The 27,079-nt window shown below is 35.5% G+C and overlaps 1 protein-coding gene across 3 annotated transcripts in view; it reads left to right on the top strand.

The window, feature by feature from the left end:
* The window catches only part of pla1a (phospholipase A1 member A), a 33,641-nt gene extending 13,083 nt beyond the window's left edge, over nucleotides 1-20,558 (top strand). For 2 of the 3 annotated variants that reach the window (XM_030125804.1, XM_030125803.1), the window contains exons 5-11: nucleotides 694-795; nucleotides 3,624-3,716; nucleotides 3,926-4,108; nucleotides 7,070-7,159; nucleotides 12,157-12,262; nucleotides 15,792-15,941; nucleotides 20,437-20,558. In XM_030125804.1, the coding sequence (XP_029981664.1) occupies nucleotides 694-795; nucleotides 3,624-3,716; nucleotides 3,926-4,108; nucleotides 7,070-7,159; nucleotides 12,157-12,262; nucleotides 15,792-15,941; nucleotides 20,437-20,527 (815 nt within the window). In that variant the 3' untranslated portion in view covers nucleotides 20,528-20,558. The remainder of the gene's footprint in view (nucleotides 1-693; nucleotides 796-3,623; nucleotides 3,717-3,925; nucleotides 4,109-7,069; nucleotides 7,160-12,156; nucleotides 12,263-15,791; nucleotides 15,942-20,436) is intronic. The other variant, XM_030125805.1, reaches the window with a different exon arrangement.
* Nucleotides 20,559-27,079: the final 6,521 nt, after the last annotated feature.

Here is a 27,079-nt window from a genome sequence, read left to right as displayed (position 1 = left end):
CAGTCAAATACTATCATAATAACATATAAATAATGACAACTCCAAATGTTTCTCTTTGTAAATGTAAATATTTTCATGTATTTACTCTAAAACAACGTATAATTTTGCAAAAAATCTGAATAACCTGAACAAATTTGAACAACCTGAAATGTCTTAAGAGAAGTACAATTTTAACAAGATTCTGCCTGTTATTAAATATTTTGTGTATTTTTAGATCCACTGTGATCAGTAAGTTATAATGCACATGTGTAAATGATAAACTGAAGCATAATATTGTTAAAATTACAACAACAAAAAAAATCAGTTTGTTCATATTATTCACATTGTTGGAAAGGATAGTTTGTAGGTGCAAACATTTTCATCATGTAATTTTACTTTTTTCTCTCTAAAACATAGAGAAAAGTTTGGAGTTGACATTATTCATGTATTATTATATTATAATTTTACTGGTTCGGCCCACCTCAGATCAAATTTAGCTGAATGTGGCCCCTGAACTAAAATGAGTTGGACACCCCTGCTCTAAGGATAATACTGATAACTGATAAAACAGTATATGCATTAAAAAATAAAAACAATTCATTACAAAAGTAGTGAAGAGAAAATGATCCTCCTGAACTAACTTTTTCTACTGTTACGAAATCCATGCATGACTTTGACTCCTAATGATCACTTATTCCAATCTTTTTTTCCCAGGCCTCGATCCTGCTGGACCCATGTTTAAAGGAGCGGACACTTTTGACCGACTGGACCCATCTGACGCTCTGTTTGTTGACGCCATCCACACAGATTCTGACTGTGAGACATTGCTCATTTGTTTGTTAACTTTAAGAGTCTGCAGACATCTGGGTTACATCCATGTACAGTATCCTACTATATAATGCACGTTCTGTGTCCGATCAATCGATGTTGCAGCACAGGAGGGCGTTTGTACAGATTTTCCTCAGCCTTCACAGGCCCGATCACCGCCAAACTCACCAAATGAATAGAAACATTACCTGACTATCTACTAGGCACAATTTTATGTCCGTATTCAAATGTTGTAAGGTATGCTAGGCGATTTTAGCCTCTCTCTACTTTGAATTCTTCATCCCTGCTGCCATATTCCATTTTCGGAAGTGGTTATGCTGCCGTTCATGAAATTTCTACTGCTAGCAGACCATGCTAAAATGTGAAGGCAGCAGTTCACTACTACTGTATGAATTGAATCATGCTCAACAGGCCAAACAAATACATGCTCTTCCCTTCATGCCTCACATGTTGGCTCAAATTATTACCTGCACAATGCATGATTAGATGGTAGTTTACAAATGGATAGTGGTGGCAGACAAGTTCTACTTATCATGCTATCGTACAATGGCACCAAGGGTTCAGTGCCGCTAGTATAAGTAAAGTACAACAAACTGTGTTGTATCGAAGTTAATGTGAAGATAATAAAGTGGAACAGTAATGTGAGGTTTTACAATTCATTAAATGTGCGTTTTCTCCTGTGATCACATATTACAGGTTTTAGCAGTTGCACTATAGGTCAAAAGTTTTAGGACGCCTCCGTTTTTTCTAAAAGATTACCCACTGCTTTTAAGTCTGCCTATTTGATGTCAATTATCCTTTTCTCATCTTCATCTTCTGCAGAAATATTACTCTCTGCAGTGCAATATTATCCCAGTAAGGCCCAAAGTAGTGTAGGCTGTTCTAACACTGCTTTATATAGACAATAGGTGTGTGTAGTCAGCAAAAGTCAATTAAAAAACAGAAAAATATCTGCTGTTCTGAGAGGAAAGACAACATGTTAACCAAACAGTTTGAGTTTTTTTAAAAACAGGGGTCATCTGTGATTCGTGACGGTAGAGTTACATTTTCATTTCATCATTAAATAGATTTGTGTTGCATTTCTTTGAGCTTTTTTAACCTTTATTTTACAAGACAAGGCAAGATATTAAGAACAGGGTTTATGTCAAGAAAAAGCCACAGCATCTAAGTTAAGCCAAGGAAAACCCTGTTAATACGACTAGTTTTATTGTCATTAGTTTGAACATCTTATTTCTTTATTAAATTTTTTAAGCACAGCAGAAAAGGGAGATTTACAAGTCATGGAAAGAGTCTGTTTTCAGTGAGAGTAAGACTAGGAATATTTCCAAATCTGTGCATTTACTTTGTGTAAAGATCATAAATAGGTGCAGAATAATGTGTTAAGAGAGTAGGGATGCTTTGGAATGATTACTTCTACAGTTAGTCTAATGGCTTATAGTATTCAGTTGCAGAAAAAATTGTTTTGACCACCCCTTGCAACATCATCTCATTGTCATTAGGTACATTTAAGTCACTGTAAATGAGCGTTAGTGTAATTTGACTACAAATAGAAGAGCAGAATAGAGTGGTGTACAATAAGTAAATATACTTGTGATTTTAAATGTTATACATACAGTTGTGGAAAAAATTATTAGACCACCCCTTGCTTTCTTCAATTTCTTGTTCATTTTAATGCCTGGTACAACTAAAGCTACATTTGTTTGGACAAATATAATGATAACAACAATAATAGATTTTAATTTCAGAGCTGATATCTAACCATTTTCCATGTTTTCTTGATAATAACCAGAATCACTTCAGCTCTTCCATCAATAGCTATGGCATTGTACTGACAAAAACAGTGCTTTTAGGCATTCCGTGTTTCTTTTCTGTCTGTTTTAGTCACATGATACACACAGGAGTTAGTACTTGATTGCATAACCATTGTTTCTGATGACTTTTGATGGTTTAATATTTTTTCCTGTAATTGTATATAAGTAATTCCCTTAAACCCTTTCATGCATGAATTATGAGAACATTAACCAAGATTTTTTTCTTTATTCCTCTTTGGGCATTAAAAAAAACAATGCGATTTTTTTTTTTTTTTTTTTTTTTTTTTTAATGAAGCTATTTTTCACGGAGTTGCAAAAATGTCCACCAAGCTGGACACCATTTGTTTAATTTTTGAAGCAAAGAAACATGTATTTACTGATATACTGTGTGTAAACTATGAAATAAAAACATTAAATGCTGCTAATTTGATGTTTTCTCACATTTTAACATACAATACAAACAAAAAGTTATGGATATTTTTAATTTTCAGGCTATTTTTTTCAGTTAGGATTCTTGTACAATGCTTTTGACTTTTTTGTGTATGAATTGAATTGAAACATTTTTTTTTAATGACCAGACATAGTTTTATTTACAAATGGCAAAAATGACAAAAAAAAAAAAAAAAAAGAAATATCCTTAACTTTTTGTTTGCAGTGTACTCTAATACTAGTCATTACTCACTTCATGAACATAATATGCCGGAAAAAAAAAAAAAAAAAAAAAAAAAAAAACTTTTGTTGTTAATTACAGTCTAATAGCAATAACAAGGAATTGATTTACACTTGAACATGTCAGATCAGGTTTATCAAGAACAGCAAAGTTACAGTAATGTTTTCAATGGCAGTGTATGGGATGATGCATAAGTGTCCAATGTGTAGGCTGATATGAAACTAAAACAACAAATCCATGAATATACAAGAGAACAGCTGTAGAATAGCTGTCCACTGGAGTGACCAGTACGCATGAAAGGTTTAAACAGTGAATAATTGTGTCTTTTGCTTCAGATTTTGGGATCTCCATCCCAGTGGGTCACGTGGACTTCTTCCTGAACGGAGGGAAAGACCAGACTGGTTGTGCTCGCTCCAGGTTTGCCTCCAGTAAGCTAACCTCACCTAACAACTGAATATTTTAATTATAGAATGTGTTTTTGATTGTTGTGTCCTCTGCATAATAATTAAAACCTGTGCAGGATAAAATGACAAAATTAATATTTAACCCTAAACACTATAAAAGCTCACCAGTGCATCATGTTGACAGTGCTAGTGTCTTCACTGTCTGCTGCTTTAGTGTTTCTGTTTGTTGTCAGTTCTCATCTCCTTTCCAGTGTATGGCTATGTGATATGTGACCACATGAGGGCGCTGCACGTCTACATGAGCGCGTTAAACGGCTCGTGCCCTTTAACGGGGATCCCATGTGACAGCTATGAGGACTTCTTGAACGGACAATGTGTGGACTGTGGTGTTTTCAAGGGGAGATGTCCAACCATAGGTGAGAATACACTTGTACACACCTGCTCCTGACAGACTTTGAATGGTCTTTGTATTTCTACTGGTTATTTTTGGTTTATTTTTCTAATAGTCTACTTTCTGTTCCCTTCTATATCTGCCAGTTTAGTGCAATACAGCAGGTACAGTAAACCATAGTATTTATAGTTGTGTTCACACTCAAGTAAATATACTGTGGAAATACTCTACTACAAGTAAAAGTTTTGTATGACTAAATATTATCTGCAAAAGGTGTGTACAGTGTAAAAGTTAAACCAGTCACTGTACAGTAAAATGGTCCCAGTCAGTGTTTTATTATAAATGATGATTTTTTTTATTCATTTTATAGCTGTGTTAGTGTGTATCATATATTAATGATAATAATAAATATATTGCAGCTCTACAGGTTTTATTAGAAATCGGATTAATGTTACATCAGTTAATCTGAAACTAAACTTAATTTAAAATTAAATTAACTGTGGAAAAACGTGACTTTTTTCAACAGCAGGTCAAAAGAGTGCATTTTTTATGTAAGAGCTGATTAATTTTATTTGAGGTGGTGGGGGGGGGGTTCATGTTATACTTCATCAAGACATTGAAGTAACATTTGTGTCTTAAGTTCACTGATAGTTTAATGATTTATTCTGCACTCATAAAATTGATTAAAGACATGATAAAACAGTAAAAGTGCAGGGAGAGGCAGAAAGCTTAAAATGGCTTGTTTTAAAGCCTCCACCTTATAAATACATAAACATTATAAAAGTTATGACACTTCCATAGTCCATACACACTCAGAATTTATTAAACAAAGAAATAAAAAAAAAAAAAATATATATATATATATATATATATATATATATATATATATATATATATATATATATATATATATATATATATATATCAATACGATATCAAATTTGATTTCCTTAAAGTGCTGTGTATGTTAAATAAAGTCTGACAAAAATGCTTTACGTGTTCTAGAAAACTGAATGTTGTACATGTGGTTCATCCACTTCTAAGTTGGTTAGTTTGTTTTTTTCTCATTTGGGTGAAAGGCACACGTTTATAGACATTAAGAACAATCTACTTAAATTGGCTTAATTATTGGACTTATAAAAGTAATTAAAATGTCATTCCTGGATTTTAGGTGCCATTTTGATCAAGTCAGTACTTCCAAATGTTAGGTACTGACAGTTGAAACATTCTGTTATGATCATGTAGTTTAATCCACTGCAATACATCACATTCAGAAGAAGCAGAAGAACCTTTATTTATCAGTACATTGTACATGTGGTCATGCAAATTGACCATCTGCTTGTAACCCATCACTGGCTGAACATGCATGAACACACCACCCACCACAGACTAGGACCAGGGAGCAAATGTGCCTCGCTCAATTGCACATGAGCCAACGATCATATGTCATATTCAGTTATATAAGCTCATCACATGTTTGTAGTGTCACTGGCCTGTGAACTGGATGACACCAAAAAATAGGCTTGTTTGTATTTTTGTGACACTGGATTTTCCAGTGAATCCAAGAGTGTACTTTTAGTCCTAATGTAGCTGAAAACAGGAGAATTAAACTAATTAATACATTGGAGACTCACTTGACACTCGTTCTCACTGGACAGGAAACAGGTATAAAGCTGTAATATTAACATTTCAGATGGTCTTAGAAAAGTAGGCAGCGTAATTACTGTAATGTAATAGATTAATGCATGGAATTGTTATGTAAACGTCAAACCAGTGATTAGTGAACCACATCCGTACACAAAGTCAGTAAAAGCAAGTGGTGCCAGGCACAACAAACCCTGCTCCTTGCACATATTGTAGCTTATTTTGGCATTGATCCAGCTGATGTCAATATGTCTATGCATGTGCTGATGTCAGCACATGATTTGCCTCTATAAATGTGCCAAGTTTGAAGTAAATTGAAATAAAATTGATGTTTTAATCGACATGTGAAATTTCAGCCATTATAAGTAAATGGGAGAAGAAAAAAGATTTTAAAAATGCATGAAAATTTTGAACTTTGACCTACTCTTCCCAAAATATAATAACATCTATTCTGGGTCCCTGGCAATCTCTAAACCTAATTTGGTAAGAATTCAACCATTAGTTTTGTTGCTACAGACATTTGAAATTTTGCCCATTATAAGTAGATGGGGGGAAAAAAAAGATTTTAAAAATTCATAAAAAATGTGAACTTTGACCTTATTTTCCCAAAATGTAATCACATCTATTTTGGGTCACTGGCAATTGATAATCCAAATTTGGTATGAATTCAACTAATAGTTTTGCTGCTACGGACACTTGAAATTTTGCCCATTTTAAGTAAACGGGGGAAAAAAAAGATATAAAAATTTCATAAAAAATGTGAACTTTGACCTACTGTTCCCAAAATGTAATGAGATCTATTCTGGGTCACTGTCAATATATAAACCCAATTTGGTATGAATTCAACCAATAGTTTTGCTGCTAGAGTGTTAACAAACAAACAAAGAAACAAACAAACTGGACCAAAAACATTACCCCTTCGGGGGGCGGGGTAATAACAAATCAGTGACGCTGTTGTATTTAGATCTGTTTACAATCGTTCTTTTCAGCATTGTGACCAGGACTTGCCTGATTTAATAAAAGTTACAAAGATAAAGTAAAATAGCAATAACATTTCTTGCCCAAGGGTGGAGAGATACAGATACGATGAGTAATATCAAACGAACCCAGACTTAAAAATAGAAATGTAACTGTTTGTTTCCTTCTGTTCAGTCTCAGTATCACCTGGAACACTCGGCACTCATGCGGCAGCTCGGCTCTCGTCACACAGCAGCTTCTGGCAGCTTCTTATCGTTTCAGCTCCTTCATACGCTGATACAGTGACACAGTTACCGGACAAGGAGGCCTTTTGTAGTATGACAGTGTGACCCTCACTCACTGCATGTGTGTGTTTGTGTTTCAGGGTTATCAGACAACAGCGGGATAGCCATGTCGCCGATTCCCAAAGAGCAGAAGCTGTTTCTTCTAACAACTTCATTGCCGCCTTTCTGCAGTGAGTGTTGTGGTGTTTTTGTTTCAGGAAGATCAAGGTCCAAGGTTCAAGGTTACTTTATTTGTACCCGTGGGTAGATTTGTTTTGCAGTCGAGGTGATTACAGCGAGACATACACAACATACATTGAACATGTTAGGCAGGTACTTGATCGAGCTTACAGAAAAGACAAAAAGACAGGACAAAAAGTGTACAGTGTTCAACCATTCATCAGTATAGCAGCATGGATAAGTAAAAGAATAAAGTAAATAAATAAGATCAAATAAATAAAAACAAGATGCAACTAGAAGCACTCGGAGAGCGCAGACCTCCGCCAAGGCTGATCAGTGGCCCCCCCCCGTGGGCCCCCCCACGCCAAGGAGGTTATGTTTTTGCCAGGGTTTGTTTGTTTGTTTGTCTGTCTGTCTGTTTGTCTGTCCGTTAGTGTGCAACATAACTCAAAAAGTTATGGACAGATTTTGATGAAATTTTCTGGTCTGCGCCCCCCCCCGTGGGCCCCCCCACCTCCGATCACCACCAAAATTTAATCATTTCTTCCTTATCCCATTTCCAACAAACCCTGAAAATTTCATCAAAATCTGTCCATAACTTTTTGAGTTATGTTGCACACTAACGGACAGACAAACAGACAACAAACAACAAACTAAAAGCACTCGGAGAGCGCAGACCTCCGCCAAGGCTGATCAGTGGCCCCCCCTGTGGGCCCCCCCCACGCCAAGGAGGTTATGTTTTTGCCAGGGTTTGTTTGTTTGTCTGTCTGTCTGTTTGTTTGTTTGTCTGTCCGTTAGTGTGCAACATAACTCAAAAAGTTATGGACAGATTTTGATGAAATTTTCTGGTCTGCGCCCCCCCCGTGGGCCCCCCCCACCTCCGATCACCACCAAAATTTAATCATTTCTTCCTTATCCCATTTCCAACAAACCCTGAAAATTTCATCAAAATCTGTCCATAACTTTTTGAGTTATGTTGCACACTAACGGACAGACAAACAGACAAACAAACAAACAAACTAAAAGCACTCGGAGAGCGCAGACCTCCGCCAAGGCTGATCAGTGGCCCCCCCTGTGGGCCCCCCCACGCCAAGGAGGTTATGTTTTTGCCAGGGTTTGTTTGTTTGTCTGTCTGTCTGTTTGTTTGTTTGTCTGTCCGTTAGTGTGCAACATAACTCAAAAAGTTATGGACAGATTTTGATGAAATTTTCTGGTCTGCGCCCCCCCCGTGGGCCCCCCCACCTCCGATCACCACCAAAATTTAATCATTTCTTCCTTATCCCATTTCCAACAAACACTGAAAATTTCATCAAAATCTGTCCATAACTTTTTGAGTTATGTTGCACACTAACAGACAGACAAACAAACAAACAAACAGACAGACAAACAAACAAACCCTGGCAAAAACATAACCTCCTTGGCGGAGGTAATAAAACACAATAAAAACCCAGGAAAGATAAAAACAGTCTGGGATAAAAACCAGGATAAGAACATAAAATTTAAAAATTTGAAAATTTGGAGTCACAATAATAACTAGAAGCACTCGGAGAGCGCAGACCTCCACCAAGGCTGATCAGTGGCCCCCCCCGTGGGCCACCCCACCCCCGATCACCACCAAAATTTAATCATTTCTTCCTTATCCCATTTCCAACAAACCCTGAAAATTTCATCCAAATCTTTCCATAACTTTTTGAGTTATGTTGCACACTAACGGACAGACAAACAAACAAACAAACAAACAAACAGACAAACAAACAAACCCTGGCAAAAACATAACCTCCTTGGTGGAGGTAATAAATAGAGCAAAGAAATAGAATAAATAACTAAAAATAAGTTAATAAAGTGCAATGTCACTATTTCTTATTGAGCTCAGTGGTGGCGACAGGAACAAAGCTGTTTTTATAACGCTGTGTCCTGCACCTTGCGACTAAAAACCTTTGTCCAGAGGAAAGGAGCTGGAGTTCACCTCGTAAAGGAAGGATGGGAGTCATTATTAAGAACTGATGAAGCCATCCTCTACCTATTTAGTGTACAGGGAGGCGGGACAAGACTGGGACTCACCAATCAGGTGACTGGACCATCTAACTATTTGATTTAGATTGATTTAGTGAGTTTCTCTCTGCAACTGAGGTCTGACCGAACCACGCCACCAGGCAAAAAGATAAAACAGACTCAATAAAGGAACGATAAAACAAAGTTAAAATGGTTCGGTCGAATGTTGAAGCGTGCCAGTTTTCTAAGGCAGTGAAGGCGCTGATTATGGAAAAAGTGGATTACATACCCCTTAACACTGAAAATATGGGAAAGGAGTTACATTTACAAATACGGATACAGATTAACCCTTTCATGCATAGTGGTCACTACAGTGGACAGATATTCTCTAGCTGTTCTCTTGTGTGTTCATGAGTTTTGTTGTTTTAGTTCCATATCAGCCAACACAGTGGATGCTTATGCACCATCCCATACACTGTAATTGATACCATTACTGTAACTTTGCTGTTCTTGATAAACCTGATCTGCACTAACATGGTTGAGTAATTTTTTTTTTTTTTTTTATCTCCATGAAGTGAGTAATAGCTAGTATTAGAGTATGATCCCTAAGGCCTAAAATGAGACAAAACATCAAATTACCTGCATTAAAAATGTTTTTAATAGTTTTCACACAGTATATCACTTTCTAATATTGTGCTTAAATACATGTTTCTTTGCTTCAAAAATTAAAAACATGGTGTCCGGCTAAGTAGACATTTTGTAACTATGAAAAATAGCTTTGTTAAAAAAAAAGTTCAATTGCATTGTTTTTTTCAGGCCTACAGAGGAAAAAAAACACTCAGGAAAAAAATTGTGACTAAGGTTCTCATAATTCATGCATGAAAGGGTTAACATCATTCATAGATCAGTCATAGGGAGAATTTTAGTTTCCATTGACTAAAGAAAAGAAAAAATGAATAAAATTTAACAAGAATTCATCATCAGACTGAGGTTTCATACAGTCTGATGGTCATTAAAACTCAGAGACAGAAAACAGACCTGAACCCGCTGCCACACAGTTTTATTCAATGTTAACATAAAGTGTGTAAACTAGGGCTGTATGCAAAATTTGTGTGAATTTTACACACATTCTTTCAAGACATGAAGCTGCAGGAGCCAAAACCAGGACTCATTATAGTGGAAGCAATAATACACTGTTGCCCATAAAGTCAGAATAAATTAGTTTTACCTGTGACAATGTGATTTATTCTTGGTTTATTCTCAGTATGTAATCATTGTTCCTGGTCAGAGGTGATTACTGATGTGTATAAATAGGAAAAAGAAAGAGGAATGTGTCTGTAAACAATATTATATAAAGTTTAAGGGCAAGGGTTTATAATATTCCGATTTTTATTAATTAAATTTTAAAGAAAGTCACACTATAACCAAATGTATCAGTAGTGTTAATCAGCTTTTTTTTCCAGACTGGTGTCATTGAGTTCATTGTTAGAGTTTCAGTTTCCCATGATGCTGTTTTTGCCTCTTCTCATGAAATGATTGTGACAAGGTGATTTAGTCTTGGTGGATATAGTATACCTAGGACTTAGCATGTAATCATTGTACCTGGTCAAAGGTGATTATTGATGTGTATAAATAGGGAAAAAAAGAGGAATGTGTCTGAAATCAAATTATTTAAAGATTATAGGCAACAGTTTAAAATATTCAGATTTTTTTGAATTAAATTTTAAAGAAAGTCACATTATAACCAAATGTATCAGTAGTGTTAATCTTTTTCTTGCCCCAGACTGGTGTCATTGACTTCATTGTTAGAGTTTCAGTTTTCCGTGATGCTGTTTTTTTACTTCTTCTCATGAAATGATTGTGACAAGGTGATTTATTCTTGATGGATAAAGTGTAACTGGGACTCAGTATGTAATCATTGTACCTGGTCAAAGGTGATTACTGATGTGTATAAATAAGGGGAAAAAAAGAGGAATGTGTCTGAAATCAAAATTATTAAAAGATTATAGGCAATTGTTTATAATATTCAGATTTTTTTTAAATTAAATTTTAAAGAAAGTCACACGATAACCAAATGTATCTGTAGTGTTAATCAGCTTTTTCCCCCAGACTGGTGTCATTGAGTCCAGTTTTCCATGATGCTGTTTTTACTTCTTCTCATCAAATGATTGTGTCAAGGTGATTTATTCTTAATGGATAAAGTGTAACTGGGACTCAGTATGTAGTCATTGTGCCAGATCAAAGGTGATTACTGAATAAACAGAGGGATGTGTCTGAAATCAAAATTATTTAACCCTATAACACCAAACGTATCATATTTGATACATGAGTTTTGAAGCCCACTACATGATCAGTGTGACATTTTTTTCTTGAAAAACCTGATATACACCTGGTATACAATTAGATACATGCAATACCTGGATAATCCACCAGGGGGGAGGAATTCATTCACCAGTGACACTTCAAGATTTTCATTAAAGAAGAAGGAGGAAGAACTTTGCCAGTTTTGAAAAGGAATTACCAATATGTTAGACATGTTTGTGTTATGTTATGTTTTTGTTTGTTCAGAAATAATAATATTTGAGCATTGAGGCCCGATGTCTCAAATATGATACAAAAGTAAAACTCATACATGGAAATTGATATTTGAAAAAAAAAAAAAAAAAAAATTGGGTTGTTCAGAAGGACCAATAAAGGCTCCAATTTCAAAGAACTGGAATTTTCTGTCAATTATTTAATGGTTCAGGCTTTACAAGGTTAAAGATTATAGGCAACAGCTTATAATATTCAGATTTGTAGGAATTAAATTTTAAATGAAGTCATATTATTACCAAATGTATCAGTAGTGTTAATCATCTTTTATTCTGTTAGATATAAAATATGGACAATCATCTTTAGACTTGTATTATTGAGTCCATTGTTAGAGTTTCAGCTTTCCGTTCTAAGTTTATGCAAACAATCTAGATGCCAAGATGGATTTTTCAATGTAGCAAAGTAAAATTTGTTCTGTGCTCAGCTCATCACATCCTGTTGGAGCTGGAGGTTTCTCCTTTGGATAAGAGTGCCGAAGTGGAAGTAACGCTGATGACGGAGAATCTGAAAACAGAGCAGAGGCTCAGACTGTGAGTAAGCCCGGACTTCGTATTTACTAAAATGCTTTAATTACAATGTACTTAAATGATTTAAGTTTTATTACATTACTATAAAATGTTAAGTATATTCTACACTGTAAGCCCGGAATTTGTATTTTCTAAAATGCTTTAATTACAATGCACTTAAATGATTTAAGTTTTATGATGTTACTATAAAATGTTAAGTATATTCTACTAATTTGTAGACATAGTTGAAAGTACGAAAAAGTTTAAGTTGAATGGGATTAAATCACTAAGTTTTAGTCATGACCACACCTTTTTATCTTCGCATTGCATTGTGGGTATTGGGCATGTTGTTGAAAATGTGTTATTTTTATGTGCAGGGGTTCAGCGGGGTTGTGGTGTTAATGTTAATTTGGATTTAATGTGTGTATGGCAGTGTTTATTGGCTTTTTTGTGCTTGTTTTTGTATTTTTGTAGAGCTGCACCATGTGTCAGAGCCATAGGAAGAACAATGGCTTTCCTGTTCATCCAGAATTTATATAGCACAATGAAAAGCTTAGTTTTATCTAAATAATAGCACTTCTTGTACAGGCAAATGACAGCAAGTTAACTTCCATTCATGCTGCAACATATTAGATTGTACAATGTCTTAATTATTTAGGTCAGTAATAGGATTTTGGGTTTGAATGTTATAAAAAAGTTGCTTAATCAATGATAAATTCATCTGGCAGCAATTGAGGAAATTAGTCAGTGTAACCTAAAATGCTGAATTGAATGGTTGGACAGTGGGGTTGATTTTACAACAGATTTAAAGTACAAATAACTTGTCTTTTAGTCTTCTCTACTTAGTAGTTTAAGGTCAATACTTTTAGCATTAAAGTTGAACCTACTTAAATCAATTGATTAGTCGATCATTACTCAAATCATTTAAGTGCAATCACTTGCCTCAAATTTTATGAGTAAACTCTACTTATCTGGGCTTACAGTGTACGTCTCTGAGATCACACAGTTAAGTTTTATGTTTTTATTTATAAAATACACCACAGCTTATGTCAGAGGATAACTGAATGCATGTATTGACCACAATTAGAGGAATAATTACTTTGAAAATTAAAAAAGCAGTTCTGGCAGTGTACCAACAGAGGAACATCATAAAAAAAATCCACAATATTATTTTAGAGAAATGATTTTTGACACAGTATTAAAGAGTGTTTTTGTCATCATTAATAACTTTGAGATCAGCATAAACTTCCAGCTATGATGAAAACAAGAGGATTCTACTTTAATTGAGTCATCCGTCTTCATCACATCATTATCTTCTATATTTAGTTTGTAACTCTTGGTTTAAGTGGAGCAAAACTCCATCCCTTTATTCAGTGTCTGATGACAGACTCCAGCACATGTTCTCACTTCAGAAATCCTGCTGTGATGCTATTTTGTTTTTTGTTTTTTTACCAAGAAGAGGTGAGTGGGCAGTTTCTGTTTTGAGAACAGGTACTGTATGTGCAACTGTAAAAGCCAGACCAGGTGCAGGAACAATAGTGCACAATAATGTATGATGTTGAGGAAATGTGTGGTTGTGTGTTCAGGGTCAAATAAGTTGAGGAGATGTCAAGTGGTTTATTTAACAAAGCACGGACCTTATAATACTACTGCATTGCACCTCAGCATAAATACTGTAAACCCCAAACCAGAAAAAGTTGGAATGGTGCAAAAAAAGAAAATTAAACTGAACACAGTGATGTTAAAGTTTACTTTGACTTAGACAGCATGAACAGAACTTACTTCACATCTTGTCTGGTTGACTTCTTTTCATTTGTAAAATTTAAATTACAACATATTTAAGAAAAAGTTGTAATTGAAAAAAGTTCAGATGAAGCGCTGAAATGAGAAAGTGATTTGACACCAGTGACATGAACAGAAAACTGTAATCATGATTTAGCACAAAAGCAGCAGGAAAGGTCCAGTACTTCAGCAATAAAAGATGAACCAAGGGTCTCCAGTTTGTCAGAAATGTGAGTGTAAATTATCAAAATGTTCCTCAAAGAAAAAAAGGAGGAGAACTGGCTATTTTGGATTTTGAAGCAACATATGCTCCCTTCAAGACGCAACCAAATTCCAGGGACGCCCACGAAAATTTCAGCAGGATAATGCAAAACTACATTCTGCAAACATTATAAACATACGGGTGAAGAAGGAGAGAAGGCAGGTGCAGGAGTGTGCTGATGCAGTCACAACTTCCTCAAAAGAAAATGGGAGGCAATGACAACCAACTTATTTAAGACATTTATTTACTGGAAGAATGGTTTAAAATATTACCTGAGACACTGTGTGCATTCTGTCCTTGGAAAAGAAAAGAAAAGAAAAGAAAAGAAAAGAAAAGAAAGAAAAGAAAAAGAAAAGAAAAGAAAAGAAAAAGAAAAGAAAAGAAAAGAAAAGAAAAGAAAAGAAAAGAAAAGACGACAAAAATGCTGTTGTATTATATTCAGAACATTATTTAATACATGTCAAAAATAATTTACTAACCTCTGTTTTCAGATGCAGTTGTACTTTTTATCCACTGCATTTGTGTGACAGCTTTAATTACAAGTTCTTATCCCCTTCCTCTCCACTGACAACCATGCATCTCCAAATGTACTGATTATTTGTGGAATAGAATAGAATAGAATAGAATAGAATAGAATAGAATAGAATGTCTTTTTCCTCATTGTACAGGTACAATAAAATTTAAGAAGTGCAATCATCCTAGGTGCCATAAAAAGTATAAATAATGTATATATGAGAGTATAAAAACTAAAATATAAAAGAAAAACCCTGACGGCATAAATATCTAAAAAAAAAAAAAAAAAAAAAAGCCGCATAAAAAAGTGTAACTAGAACCTGAAGGATGGAGTTGAGTGGAACACTTTTCCTTTGTATTTTATTTATTGTCTTTTTATCCTTTGCTGTACAGTGTCCTTGGGATTTTTGAAAGGCACTTACAATTTCATTTTATAATTAGTATTAGTCTTAGTCTTAGTCTTAGTCTTAGTCTTAGTATTTGTATTTGTATTTGTATTTGTATTTGTATTAGTATCTTCCTGCTTAATCTAAATGAATTCTTCAAAAACCTATTTTGATTCACTGCAAATGCATTGTCAAAAGACCTACATTTACACACATTTCAGAACTGGTACCTTTACTTCTGTAAACAGTCTGAATTATTTTTCCATCGCTTCTGATTTCTTCATGAAATAATTTCCAACGTCCTCTTTGTGGATATTTTTATCCCTTTAATCTTAGATGTGCTTTTGCGCAATGGATAAAAGAAATCTAAGGGACTAAAAGAGCAAATACGCAAAACATAATATCATTTTGAATTTACTGACAGTTGTGTTTAGAAGCAATAAATGTATGAAATCTTAGTAATATATACAAAGGGTAATAAATGTCCTGTTTGATGAATGTGAATTACTGCAGTGCTTGTGTCTGTATAAGCTTGTGTGGCGCTGTCGTCATTTACATGCAGGTTGTGTGTATGTGTGTGTATGTGTGTGTGTGTGTGTGTTCCCTGCAGTCAGACAGATACGACAGTGTACAGGAAAGTGTTGACTCATCCCGTGGCTCTGTGTGAGATCGGTTCCATCAAGCTGAAGAACACAGGAGCCCGTTTCTACAGACAAGGAGACATCCACGTCAGATCAGTGTGTGTGTCCGAGTTACCCAGGTCTGTCTGCACACACATGTACTGATCACACTCCCACATGGCCCCCTGGTCCTGGTTCTGTTTATCCTCTGTATATTGTGGCTCATTTTAACAGGTTTGGCAAACTAAACATCTTGCTGGTCTGTTTCTGCTGAGGCTCCACATAAGGAGATTTATTACACAAGCAGTAAGAAGCTGAGACCAGTTTGTCATTTGGGTTCTCAACCCTTAAAGACCTAGATCTATTTTTGTAGAAGCTTCCTAATGTATTTTTCTCTACATTTTCTAAGTGATTTATCACAGTTTATGATATTATCCTCTGCATTTTGCATTTTTTAAATGTGAAAATCAGGTATTTTTCAGGTACATTTAAGTTACTGATTATGTAGATATGAATAAATACAGGGTGACACAAAAAAACGGGAACTTTTTAACAATCCAATAAAACCAAGAGTGATGGAAGAAAAATATTTTATTCACAGTAATTGAAACCTTAAACCATGCCATTTAAGAAACAATGATGGAATTTTCATTTTTTTAAAATTACTTCCTGTAGATGGCGTCCTCCTGTACGAATGCATTCTTGAAATCTGCTGGTGAGATTCCTCATTGACCGCTGCAACATCTCAGCTGGGATACTGTGAATTTCATCCTGAATTCTCTGTTTTAACTCATCCAGAGTTCTTGGTCGAGTCGTGTACACTTTACTCTTGAGATAGCCCCACAAGGAAAAATCACAAACCGACAAATCTGGCGATCTAGGGGGCCAGGGAACGTTACCGAATCTTGAGATCACACAGTTACCGAACAATTCTCGCACAGCCGCCAATGGTTACTATGGTCACCCTGTACAAGTACAAGTACAGGGTGACCCAAAAAAACGGGAATTTTTGAAGTGCGTACTGGCAGACATGAGCAAGTGGCAGCACTGCGAGACAGTGACCTTGAGCAAGTAAACACACCCCCATTTTAGTAACCACTGGCGGCTGGATGAGTTAAAACAGAGAATTCAGGATGAAATTCACAGTATCCCAGCTGAGATGTTGCAGCGGTCAATGAGGAATCTCAACAGCAGATTTCAAGAATGCATTCGTACAGGAGGACGCCATCTACAGGAAGTAATTTTTAAAAAATGAAAATTCCATCATTGTTTCTTAAATGGCATGTTTAAGGTTTCAATTACTATGAATAAAATATTTTTCTTCCATCACTCTTGGTTTTATTGGATTGTTAAAAAGTTCCCGTTTTTTTGTGTCACCCTGTACTATGCCAGGACAAAAAAAAAGTAAAAGTGACTTTTTACTTAATATATATCATTATCTGTAGAAAAACAAGCATCTACAACCACTGACATTTGTCAAACTACATGGTTTTATTCATGTTGCAGAAGATGACGGCGTTTCAGCGCTCTGATGATGAGGAGGAAAAGCTAAAAAATTGTTTTACCTGAATTATTTCAGTATCAGGGTTTCTGCAGGTATCAGCAAATCTAATTTAATGCTTTTGAATGCCACTTCAAACAAATGCAATGCCCATGTCCAACTGTAGTTACAGTTTTATATATAGTTTTATACATACATGACGGTTTACCGTTGACAGGCTTTAACCAGGTTCTGAACAGTTCCTCCTCCAACCACTTCTGCTGAAACTTGCATTTTCCCATTTTTCTGACATTTGCTAATATTCCCTCCACTCTTTCACCACAGCATAAGCACGTTCACACCACAGTGCATTCCAAGCATCTGGTGTTGATGACTTTGTGTATCAGCCATAAACAACAGCCAGTTAAAGGGTTCCACCTGTCAATCATCACACTGTACTTCCAATCAAAAGTATTAAATGTTTATACAATCAGAATAAATCATGAATAACAATGCTTGTTTTTCCATCAAGTGTATTTAATTTTTTTATTGCCTCTGGACATCAAATTTAATGCTTTTAAATGCCATTTAAGGCCTTAATTTTCACAAAGTCTATTTAATGACTTTTAATGCTTTCTAATGACCTGCATAAACCCTGAATATATTGATAGGATTAGTGATTTAGAAGTCATTAAACATTTAGACTTTTTAGGTATTTGAAGGTTAAGGGATATTCAGCTGTACACAGGTTGTATTTGTTAGCTTGAATAATGGTTTTAAAAAGTGTGTAGCCTTCTGATGGATTTTTAATAACAGTTTAGGAAGATGCACACAACAGTAAAGTTTATAGTCCAGTGTAGAGCGTCACGATAAAGATGTGATGAGTGATGAGCCCTGTGTGCAGTTGTACCATCCTGCTGGACCAATACCTCTTCAATTTCACAGTGTCACTGCACAGCACAATTTTGGGACGCCTTGTACTTGACCTGTACCCTGTATCTGTGTCAGAAAGAAGACGACCAAACAAACACAAATCAATAGAAATAGATCGGTGCCAATATGATGTATCAGCAGATCTTAGTGCTTGATGACGGATCTAAGGCTTCTATAATAAAAATGGGACAATAGCTCAAAGGGTACAAATAAGCTTATTGACTCAGATGTTCAGATAAACAGTTTTCTGACCTCTAATTAAAAGAAAGGTTGTTTCAGACATGCATAATTTATTTTCAGTGTCAATATTTACAAGAGGAGGGGTGGATGATAACAGCTTATTGATCAGCTGATGGCTTTTTTCTGCTCCAAACTATCGTATTACATCAGTCTGAAAATCTATCATCAGTCATCCTTAACAAACCAACACAAACACATGTAAAAACACATAAACTACATTAATAAAAGATGAATATGACCTGTCCTTTTAAGTCTATTATTTGCCCATTGAGGTTCATGACCTCTACTGATTGTATTATGTTTTATTTCACTCTTGCATTGTGTTAACACTTCAGTTTGTCTTAACCAATAAAGGCCCAAACATCCACCATCGACCAAAATTATCGATTGATCTAACCTGTTGATTCACTGATCCTATCAATACATGTACATAACTGGTGTAAAATACAGTTTTGCATCTTTTCATGGTCATCAGATATGACCCATTTGGACATTCAGAGGCTCTATAGTGAACGTGAAAACAGTGTCATATTCTACAACATTGATTCACCAGTAAAACCCATGGAGTTGGATCAATAACAGTGGATAGAGACACTTATTTTTATGTTCAATTAGTGATATCTTCAATGAAAAAGTGTATTTTTCTTCAGTTTTTTCTGTTTCTGATATAATAACCCTCACCTGTAATCTGCGCTTTCATGAACATCTACATGATCAGTAAATTAAATATTGGAAAATACCAGATTTTTACTGAAAAACCACAAAAAACAAAGGAGGTTAATGTTAGAATAAATGGTGATACATCACTTAAGAGAGGTTAAATAGAGAGAAAAATTCATTTGGGAACAGCCACTAAAGTAGCACTGGGTCTTTATGGGTTACTGATCGACAAACAATTGGACAGTGAAGCTGTTGTTCAGATTTCCTTACTGTCACTTCTACTAGAAAGGCCATGTGCACCATTCTTACATCAGTGTGCAGACAAGCACTAGGTTTGTTTTGCACAGTATAGCTTAGAAAGCTAAAATATTTCATCAGTTTTCACCAGTGCTTCACGTCATTGACAATACAGATATGATTTATAGCATTTATACTTTGTTTAAGTAGCATCCATGGGTGTGTGCAGTCATCACACACCTACATTTAACCGGTTTTTAAGGTCTGTTTTGCCATAATTTTTGTTTTTAGCAAATGTTACTATAGTATTATAGGTAAACATGTCCTAATGTGTGTGGTAAAAGACACTATTAAACTGAGGTGAAGTTTAAATAAATTCAACTAAATTACTGAATAAATGAATACAATTAGATCACATGTTTGCGGTATTTAAGAAATAAAAAATTAAAATAGAAAAGGTAATTTAATGGCCTCTAAGTCCTAATAATTGTAATAATTAATAATAAAGTGCACTTTCCCTGTGTCCACATACAATATGATAAGGTGATTCTATAGTTTATCTGCTCAGCCTGTTCCTGTAACAGTAATTTTGACACATTTTTGCAGATATAAGGATCTGACTGGTCTGACATTTGGTTGCTGTGATATTTTGTTAAAGTGCATTTAATTCATACGTAAATGTTTATTTTATTCCAGACAAGAGGAGCTTTCATAGAAGCTTGCCAATGTATATTTTTCTCTCCATTTTCTAAGTGATTTATCATCATTTATTTGCATTTTGCATGTTTTTTTTTTGTTGAAAATCTGGTATTTTCCTACATTTATGTTAAAAATAAACAAATTGAATAAATGCTTAATTGCCTCTAAGTCCTAATAATTGTAATAATTGATTATAAAGTGCACTTTCCCTGTGTCCGCATGCGATATGATCAAATGCTTCTATTGTTTATCTGCTCAGCCTGTTCCTATAACAGTAATTTTGACACATTTTTTCAGATGTAAGGATCTGAGTGGTCTTACCTTTTATTACTGTGATATTTTGTTAAAATACATTTAATTTAGACCTAAATGTTTATTTATTCCAGACGAGAGGAGCCAATCTGTGTGAACAACATTGACATCCATCGAGGAGCTCCGTGGTCACATGACTTTGTGCAAGTTTGTGGTATGTTCTGAAGAAACACAGATCGGTGACAAATTGAAGGAAGAACCAACATAAAGACTGTTAGTAAGGTGCTCTTCCACCATGTACCTCCAGAACATTGACATTAATTTTACAAGTCTGTAGAATCCACTGGAGGTTTTGATGATGGAGGCGGTGAGCGCTGTCTAACACATCGGTCCAAAATCTCCCGTAGGTGTTCAGTTTGGTTGAGATGTGGTGACTTTGCTGGCCTTAGCATATGATCCATGTCATTCTCATCAAACCCTTCATTGAACCTTCATATCTTATGGATGGAGGTCTTTAATTTGTCATCTGTCTGTGTATCTAAGCAATACACTGAAAGGAATAAACATGTTTTCATACATTTAAAGCATCTTTTTCACTTCAGTTAGAGGTGCATATTTCCAGGTCCATGTTTCCATATTTCTATTCTGGTACTGTACTGGAATAATTTGTCATGATTTACAGTTCAGTCTACTTTTATCTTCCTCATACCGGCCTGTCAGTCAGGCTTTATTCTGATTGGCCAGCTTCCATGAAGTCTGCCTAGCAACGGCACACAGCACATGTGAGCACCGTTCTGTTCTGGTCCCAGGAAATTGTATCACAAACCAGGATTAAGGGGTTAGCGTGGTGATGTTTCTAGTACCATAATAGTGGATTAAATCAGTGTGGTAATTCTGTTCGGGTTATGTTGAGGATAGTTGAACAAAACAAGTTTAAAAAATCGATCTATGGACCATTACTGACCTGTCCATTCTCCTAGAACAGGGCTGTCAAACTCATTTGAGTTCAGGGGCCACATTCAGCCTAATCAGATATAAAGTGGGCCGGACCAGTCAAATAATATAAATAATAGGATAAGAACTGATAAATAATGTCAATTCCAAAGTTTTTTGTTATATTTTTGAGTGAAAAAAGTCAAATTCCGTAATGAAAATGCTTACATCTATGAACTGTACTCGAACATAACACAAATATGAACAACCTGAAAATTCTAAAGAAAAAAAGTTTTTTTTAAGAATTTTAAGAATATTATGCCGTAATTTATCATTTACACATGTACATCACAGCTTACAGATCACAGTGGATCTACAAATACACAAAATATTTAGTAACAGGCAGAATGTTGGTAAAATTCCACATACTTAAGACATTTCAGGTTATTCACATTTTTTTGTAAAAGGCTAGTCTGTAAATGTAAACATTTTTGTGTAATTTTACCTTTTTTACACTAAAGCAAAGAGATAAATTTGTGGTTTTCTTTATTTATAGGTTATTATGATAGTATTTTACTGGTTCTGACCCACTTTAGACTGAATTGACCTAAAGTGATTTTAACATCATTGATCGTTAATAACTTCAGTGTAAATTTTGCATTTCAAAAATTCATCCCAGGGGGCCGCATTGGACCCTTTGGTGGGCCGGTTTTGGCCCCTGGGCTGCATGTTTGACACCTGTGTCCTAGAAGATCCCACTGTGCTTGGTACGTGGTTGAAAAAAAGAGGTGATACAGGAAAAAGCAGAACTCTGTGAGCACATCTGTGAGGAAATAAAGAGCCATGCAGGCCATCTAAACCCCTTAGCTTTCATTTTTCTAGTGATATTTAGTCAAATCTTAAAACAGAGACAAAGTTCTGAAGCCCTGGAGTTATTGACTTGGTACATATTTACAGAAAGGCTACAAAATGCACTGTTTTAATTCTGCTTTTATATTTGTTCTTTACTTTCTGACAGTTTAACAGCACCACAGTTACACCTAAAAGACTAAAAGACTCAAATTGTCTTGTAGGACATAGCGTTACATTACACAACTCAACTGAATATACACTTGTTAGGTATTTATAGTCCCATCCACACGTCACATGATATTAATTAGAATATTAGTTCACACCTTCACTCAGTGGACAGTTTGTTGTCAGTTTTCCTCCCAGGCTTTGGCTTCAATAGCCATGTTGCATTTAGGATGTTTTGTTTTCTTGGTTTGTTTTCTATATGAGGATCATCCATTGATTTTAGATCTGTCCATATTTATGACTTGTCATTTAGCAGAATCCGACAGCAACAACCTTGGCCTGCATAATGAAATGATAAACACCTTCATGAGAACACTTATTGGGGTTGTGATTTGAACACAAACAGGTCCTAGGTCTGTTGATTTGTGATACAGATTCTGTAAACAGTAGTTGGAACTTTCCTCATTCTGTATCCAAAACCTATTCCTCAACAAACATTAAAACAGCATGTCTCTGTTTTGTAAATATTTTATTCCTCACCTATTTGTTGTGACAGATAACAGTGGATATGACTTATTCATCTTCAGCAGTCACTACATTTGCCATTGTTAATGTGTGTGGGAAATAATATTCAAAGTGAAAACTTATATATGTTTGTACATGTTGTGTGTGTTGTGACAATTTCTGGACATGTGTGAAGAACTAATGCTGTTGGAAATGATGTTTTTAATAGATTAATAAAACATTAATTATTCTAAGCGTAAAATGTTACCTTAGTCTCTTGTCACTTTTTGCCTCCAACCTCTGAGAAGTTTTTGCAGGATAATAGGTGTGTTTTTACTATATATGCTCTCATCTTAATTTATTAAATCTGTCCAGTTTCTTTGATATTGTCTTGCAAGCTGTTTTAGCAATAAACATAAGAAAAACTCATTCAATAAACTCATTATTATGCTTCAGTTTTGTGTTTGTGTGATTACTGAGTGCAGTTTTGTGTCTAATACTGAAATTAATCAATGAACCCTTTTATACTCATCATCCAAAATGAATTTCGAAAAATCTGTAATATAAAGTGTGTAAGGAAAGACTTCATGAATAATGCATAGTCTTGAGCAAGATGACATGAAATAGACAATCACATCAACACCAAGCTTCATTTTCAGTACACACAAACAGTTTTATGGAGAAAATTTGGCCCCATGAAAATTTGTCAACAACACATCTACTTCAGTTTAGTCCCGTCACTCCAGTTTTATCAGTCGACAACAAACAAATAGCACAATTCACAGTTTACAGGTATGCATCAATGGAGCGGACAAGGCGCATCATGCAGGGCTGAGTTTCCATGGCGGAGTTGGAGATGAGACCCACACCGGTACCTGGTCTCACCTGGAGCACCTGTCAGATGACAGCGTCCACTTGAATGCAGAGGGAACTGGTGTTCTGCAGAACATCCCATGGGTGTTGGCTGAGGAATGTGGACGTTGATCACCACAAAGGCTCTTTTCAGAGCCACCAAACCCACAGTAAAGAGCACTACAGCCAGTTTCCCTCAGAAAAATAACTGAGACTTTTGCTAAATAAACTCAACCAGACTGCTCACTGTGACAATATTTTTTCCAAATAAAAATAATAAATGTGCAATTACCTTACAACTATCACAATAAAGTTACTTTTTTAGAACAACAAACAAATTTTGGTACCACAGATGAACATGTGACCAGTATCAGTGGGTCAGTGAGCCCGTTTCCATTGCACATCTCAGAACATTAAAGCCCAAACTGTCCAAACTGGTCCAAAACACAAACATGTCCCATGTGTCTTTTCCAGTCCAGTCCTTGTCCATTGTCCAAACCTCAACTCTTTGTCCAGTCTAGTGACAGTTCACCATGGCAGTAGATTGGTTTGGTGGACATCTGTAAAATGAGTCCAGGGTGCTCCAAACATCAAACATAAGTTCCACCTGATACATGTTCTAACCTGAAGAACCAAAAAAACATCCAGGACCGATCCCATGACCCCCCTGAAACTTCACACCCCCCAGTCTGACAAACACTGCACTAAAGGAACCAGTTTGTCAGTGGTGTAGTGGTCCCTGGAAAAGTGGGGATACTCTCAATTTTTGCTTTTTTTTTTTTTTTTTTTTTTTTTTTTGAGTAGTCCAGAAAAACACATGTTTTAGAAACAGTGACGTGGCAGACTGCTCTATTTAGTTTACCCAAAAATCCATCAGTAGTATTTGTTCACTATTACAAAATTAACATGACTTGATCAGGAGCAGTTTGTAGGTTTTACTGATCACACAAACAGCTGCATGAATGTAAATGTATTCAACATGAGGCAAACATAGGGTTACAGTTGTTTTTGAACATTTGTTTGAATAAAATTCTTAAATCTGAAGTTGACAATGCATCCTTGTTCATATTTCACCTTAAATAAATCATTCTCTTCCACACATCAAAGGCAATCAGATAAACTCAAAAGTGCACTGTCCACGATGTCCACGATGTGTGTGACGCAGGACGTAGAGCCCCACCCCTGGGTGAAACGCCTGGTTTTTAGTGAGTCCTCTGCCTGCACAGCCATTCAAAGCATTCTGTTTACTGCCCTCCACTTCCACGTGACTTTGAACTCCAACTGGACCGTACTGAGCATTATTTACTACCTGGTCTGCAGATGTCAGTATTTGGTCAGTAATTTTTGGTCTTTGGTCTGTAATTATAGTTACTCTGGCATACTGATAACCCAGTGGAATTGACTTTGCATGTATTTGGTAATTTAAACATGTAGTTTCTTATGTTTATTGCCATGTTAAGTTGGTGCAACTTAAAGTAGCTTCACATGTAGTCAGCTGCTTCTGCGGTGTTTGTGTGACTTAGCTCCTACATTTGACTGGGTGGTAGCTTCTGTGCAGTGAAGCTTCATTCTGGTAGCTTAGCTCACTACATTTTCCAAGTAGCTTGCCCAACACTGCTTAATACCAACACATTATTATCAACACCAGTCCCTATTTTTGCTGCATTGAAACATAGATCCCTGTTTATGCTGTTAGATGGGAGTTAGCTGATGTTTTTTCTAGCTAGGAAATGTTCCATGTGGTTCAGTCCACCTCTGTCCTCTGTTTGAACTGGACTGAGAGAAGCTGCTGTTGTGTCTGTGCATGTGTTCAGATTAAAGACAAGGTGCTACTGACTTTATCTGACTGGGTAACTGACTGGATGACCATTAACTCCTAGTGTGTGTGTGTGTGTGTGTGTGTGTGTGTGTGTGTGTGCAGACAGCCAGCCTCATCATGAACATACAATTGTTGTTGTTGTTTTGTTTTGTTTTGTTTTCTAAAAATAAATAAATAAATAAATAAAAAAGGTCCAGATTCAAGTAAGAGTGTAAGATCAACTTGTGTAACCTCATTTTCCACAGCAACCGAATATTCTATTACAGTGATGTTGTAAATTGGATAAATTTACCAGTTTGTATCTCTTATTAGATATAAAACACATTGTTTGGTTATTCGCCTTTTGGTTAAAGCACAAAGAGAGAGAGGGGAGCAGAGAGACTCTTAACATACACACTGGTCTACAGATTTTTAGAAATGATCTGCCTCAGAGATTACATGTGCTAAATGTGTTACATATTTTAATCAGATTAATTGGAAAACAAATGACAAAATTGCTGGTTTGCTGATGGTTTGATGATATATGATAAAGTGTTATTCCACATGTATATTAGCTTATGTACATTTATACAACAGATTTATTAATGTTCCACTGATAGAACCTGTAAACTGAATGTATTGTCACGTGCAGACAGTGTTTTGAAGTAGATCTGGTAGCTCTGACACTAACATTCCCCTGGAGTTAAACCCATTCTCTTGTAGATGTAGACATTGAGGAGCTGCTGTATCAAAGTGGAGGATTGTCTTCCACCAGAAATTAGGGTTAGGGTATATTTCTTTTATGATTCCAATCCATTCCTCTTTTACTGTGGCTCAACATTTAAATAACTTCAATCCTTTCATGCATGAATTATGGAACCTTTGTCAATATATTTTTCCTGAGTGTTTTTGTTCCTCTTTAGGCATGAAAAAACAATGTGATCAAGGCTTTTTTTTTGGAGGAGTTACAAAAATGTTCACTCAGCTGGAGATCATGCATTTAATTGCTGAAGCAAAGAAACATGTATTTAAAACCTAAAATCAGAAAGTGATATGAAAAACTATGCAATAAGAACGTTTTTAAATGCTGCTAATCAAATGTTTTCTCACATTTTAACATGCTGTAATACTATTTATTGTTCACTTCATGGAGATAATATGCAAAAAAAAAAAAAACCCAAAAACTTTTTGTGAAAAAAAAAAAAAACAGCCGTTAATTACAGTCTAGTAACAATTAACAATTGCTTTACACCCAAACATGTCACTGCAGATTAGGTTTATCAAGAACAGCAAAGTTACAGTAATGGACTGAACTGCAGTGTATGGGATGATGCATGAGCATCCACTGTGTTGGCTGATATGGAACTAAAACAACAAAACCCATGAATATACCAGAGAACAGCTGTTGAATAACTGTCCACTGGAATGACCACTATGCATGAAACGGTTACCTAGTTAAAACAAAATACAAAATTTGGGCAAAGTTTTCAATAAAGCAGAAAAAACCCCTGCAGTGTAGGTCATTTCTCTCCTCTCTCCATCTCTTAACATAATATACAGTAGGTGAACTGAATCTGCATGATAGCTTATTTACCTCAGAAATCTCCTACTTTCATTTTTAGTCTGATTCTTCCACTGAAGAAATTGTGCCTTCTCTTCTCTACAGACATCTG

The sequence above is a fragment of the Sphaeramia orbicularis genome, chromosome 21, assembly GCF_902148855.1.
Source record: "Sphaeramia orbicularis chromosome 21, fSphaOr1.1, whole genome shotgun sequence".
Classification (NCBI taxonomy): Eukaryota; Metazoa; Chordata; class Actinopteri; order Kurtiformes; family Apogonidae; genus Sphaeramia; species Sphaeramia orbicularis.
Note: the sequence above shows the minus strand (reverse complement) of the source record. Positions and strands in the feature narration are given on the sequence as shown.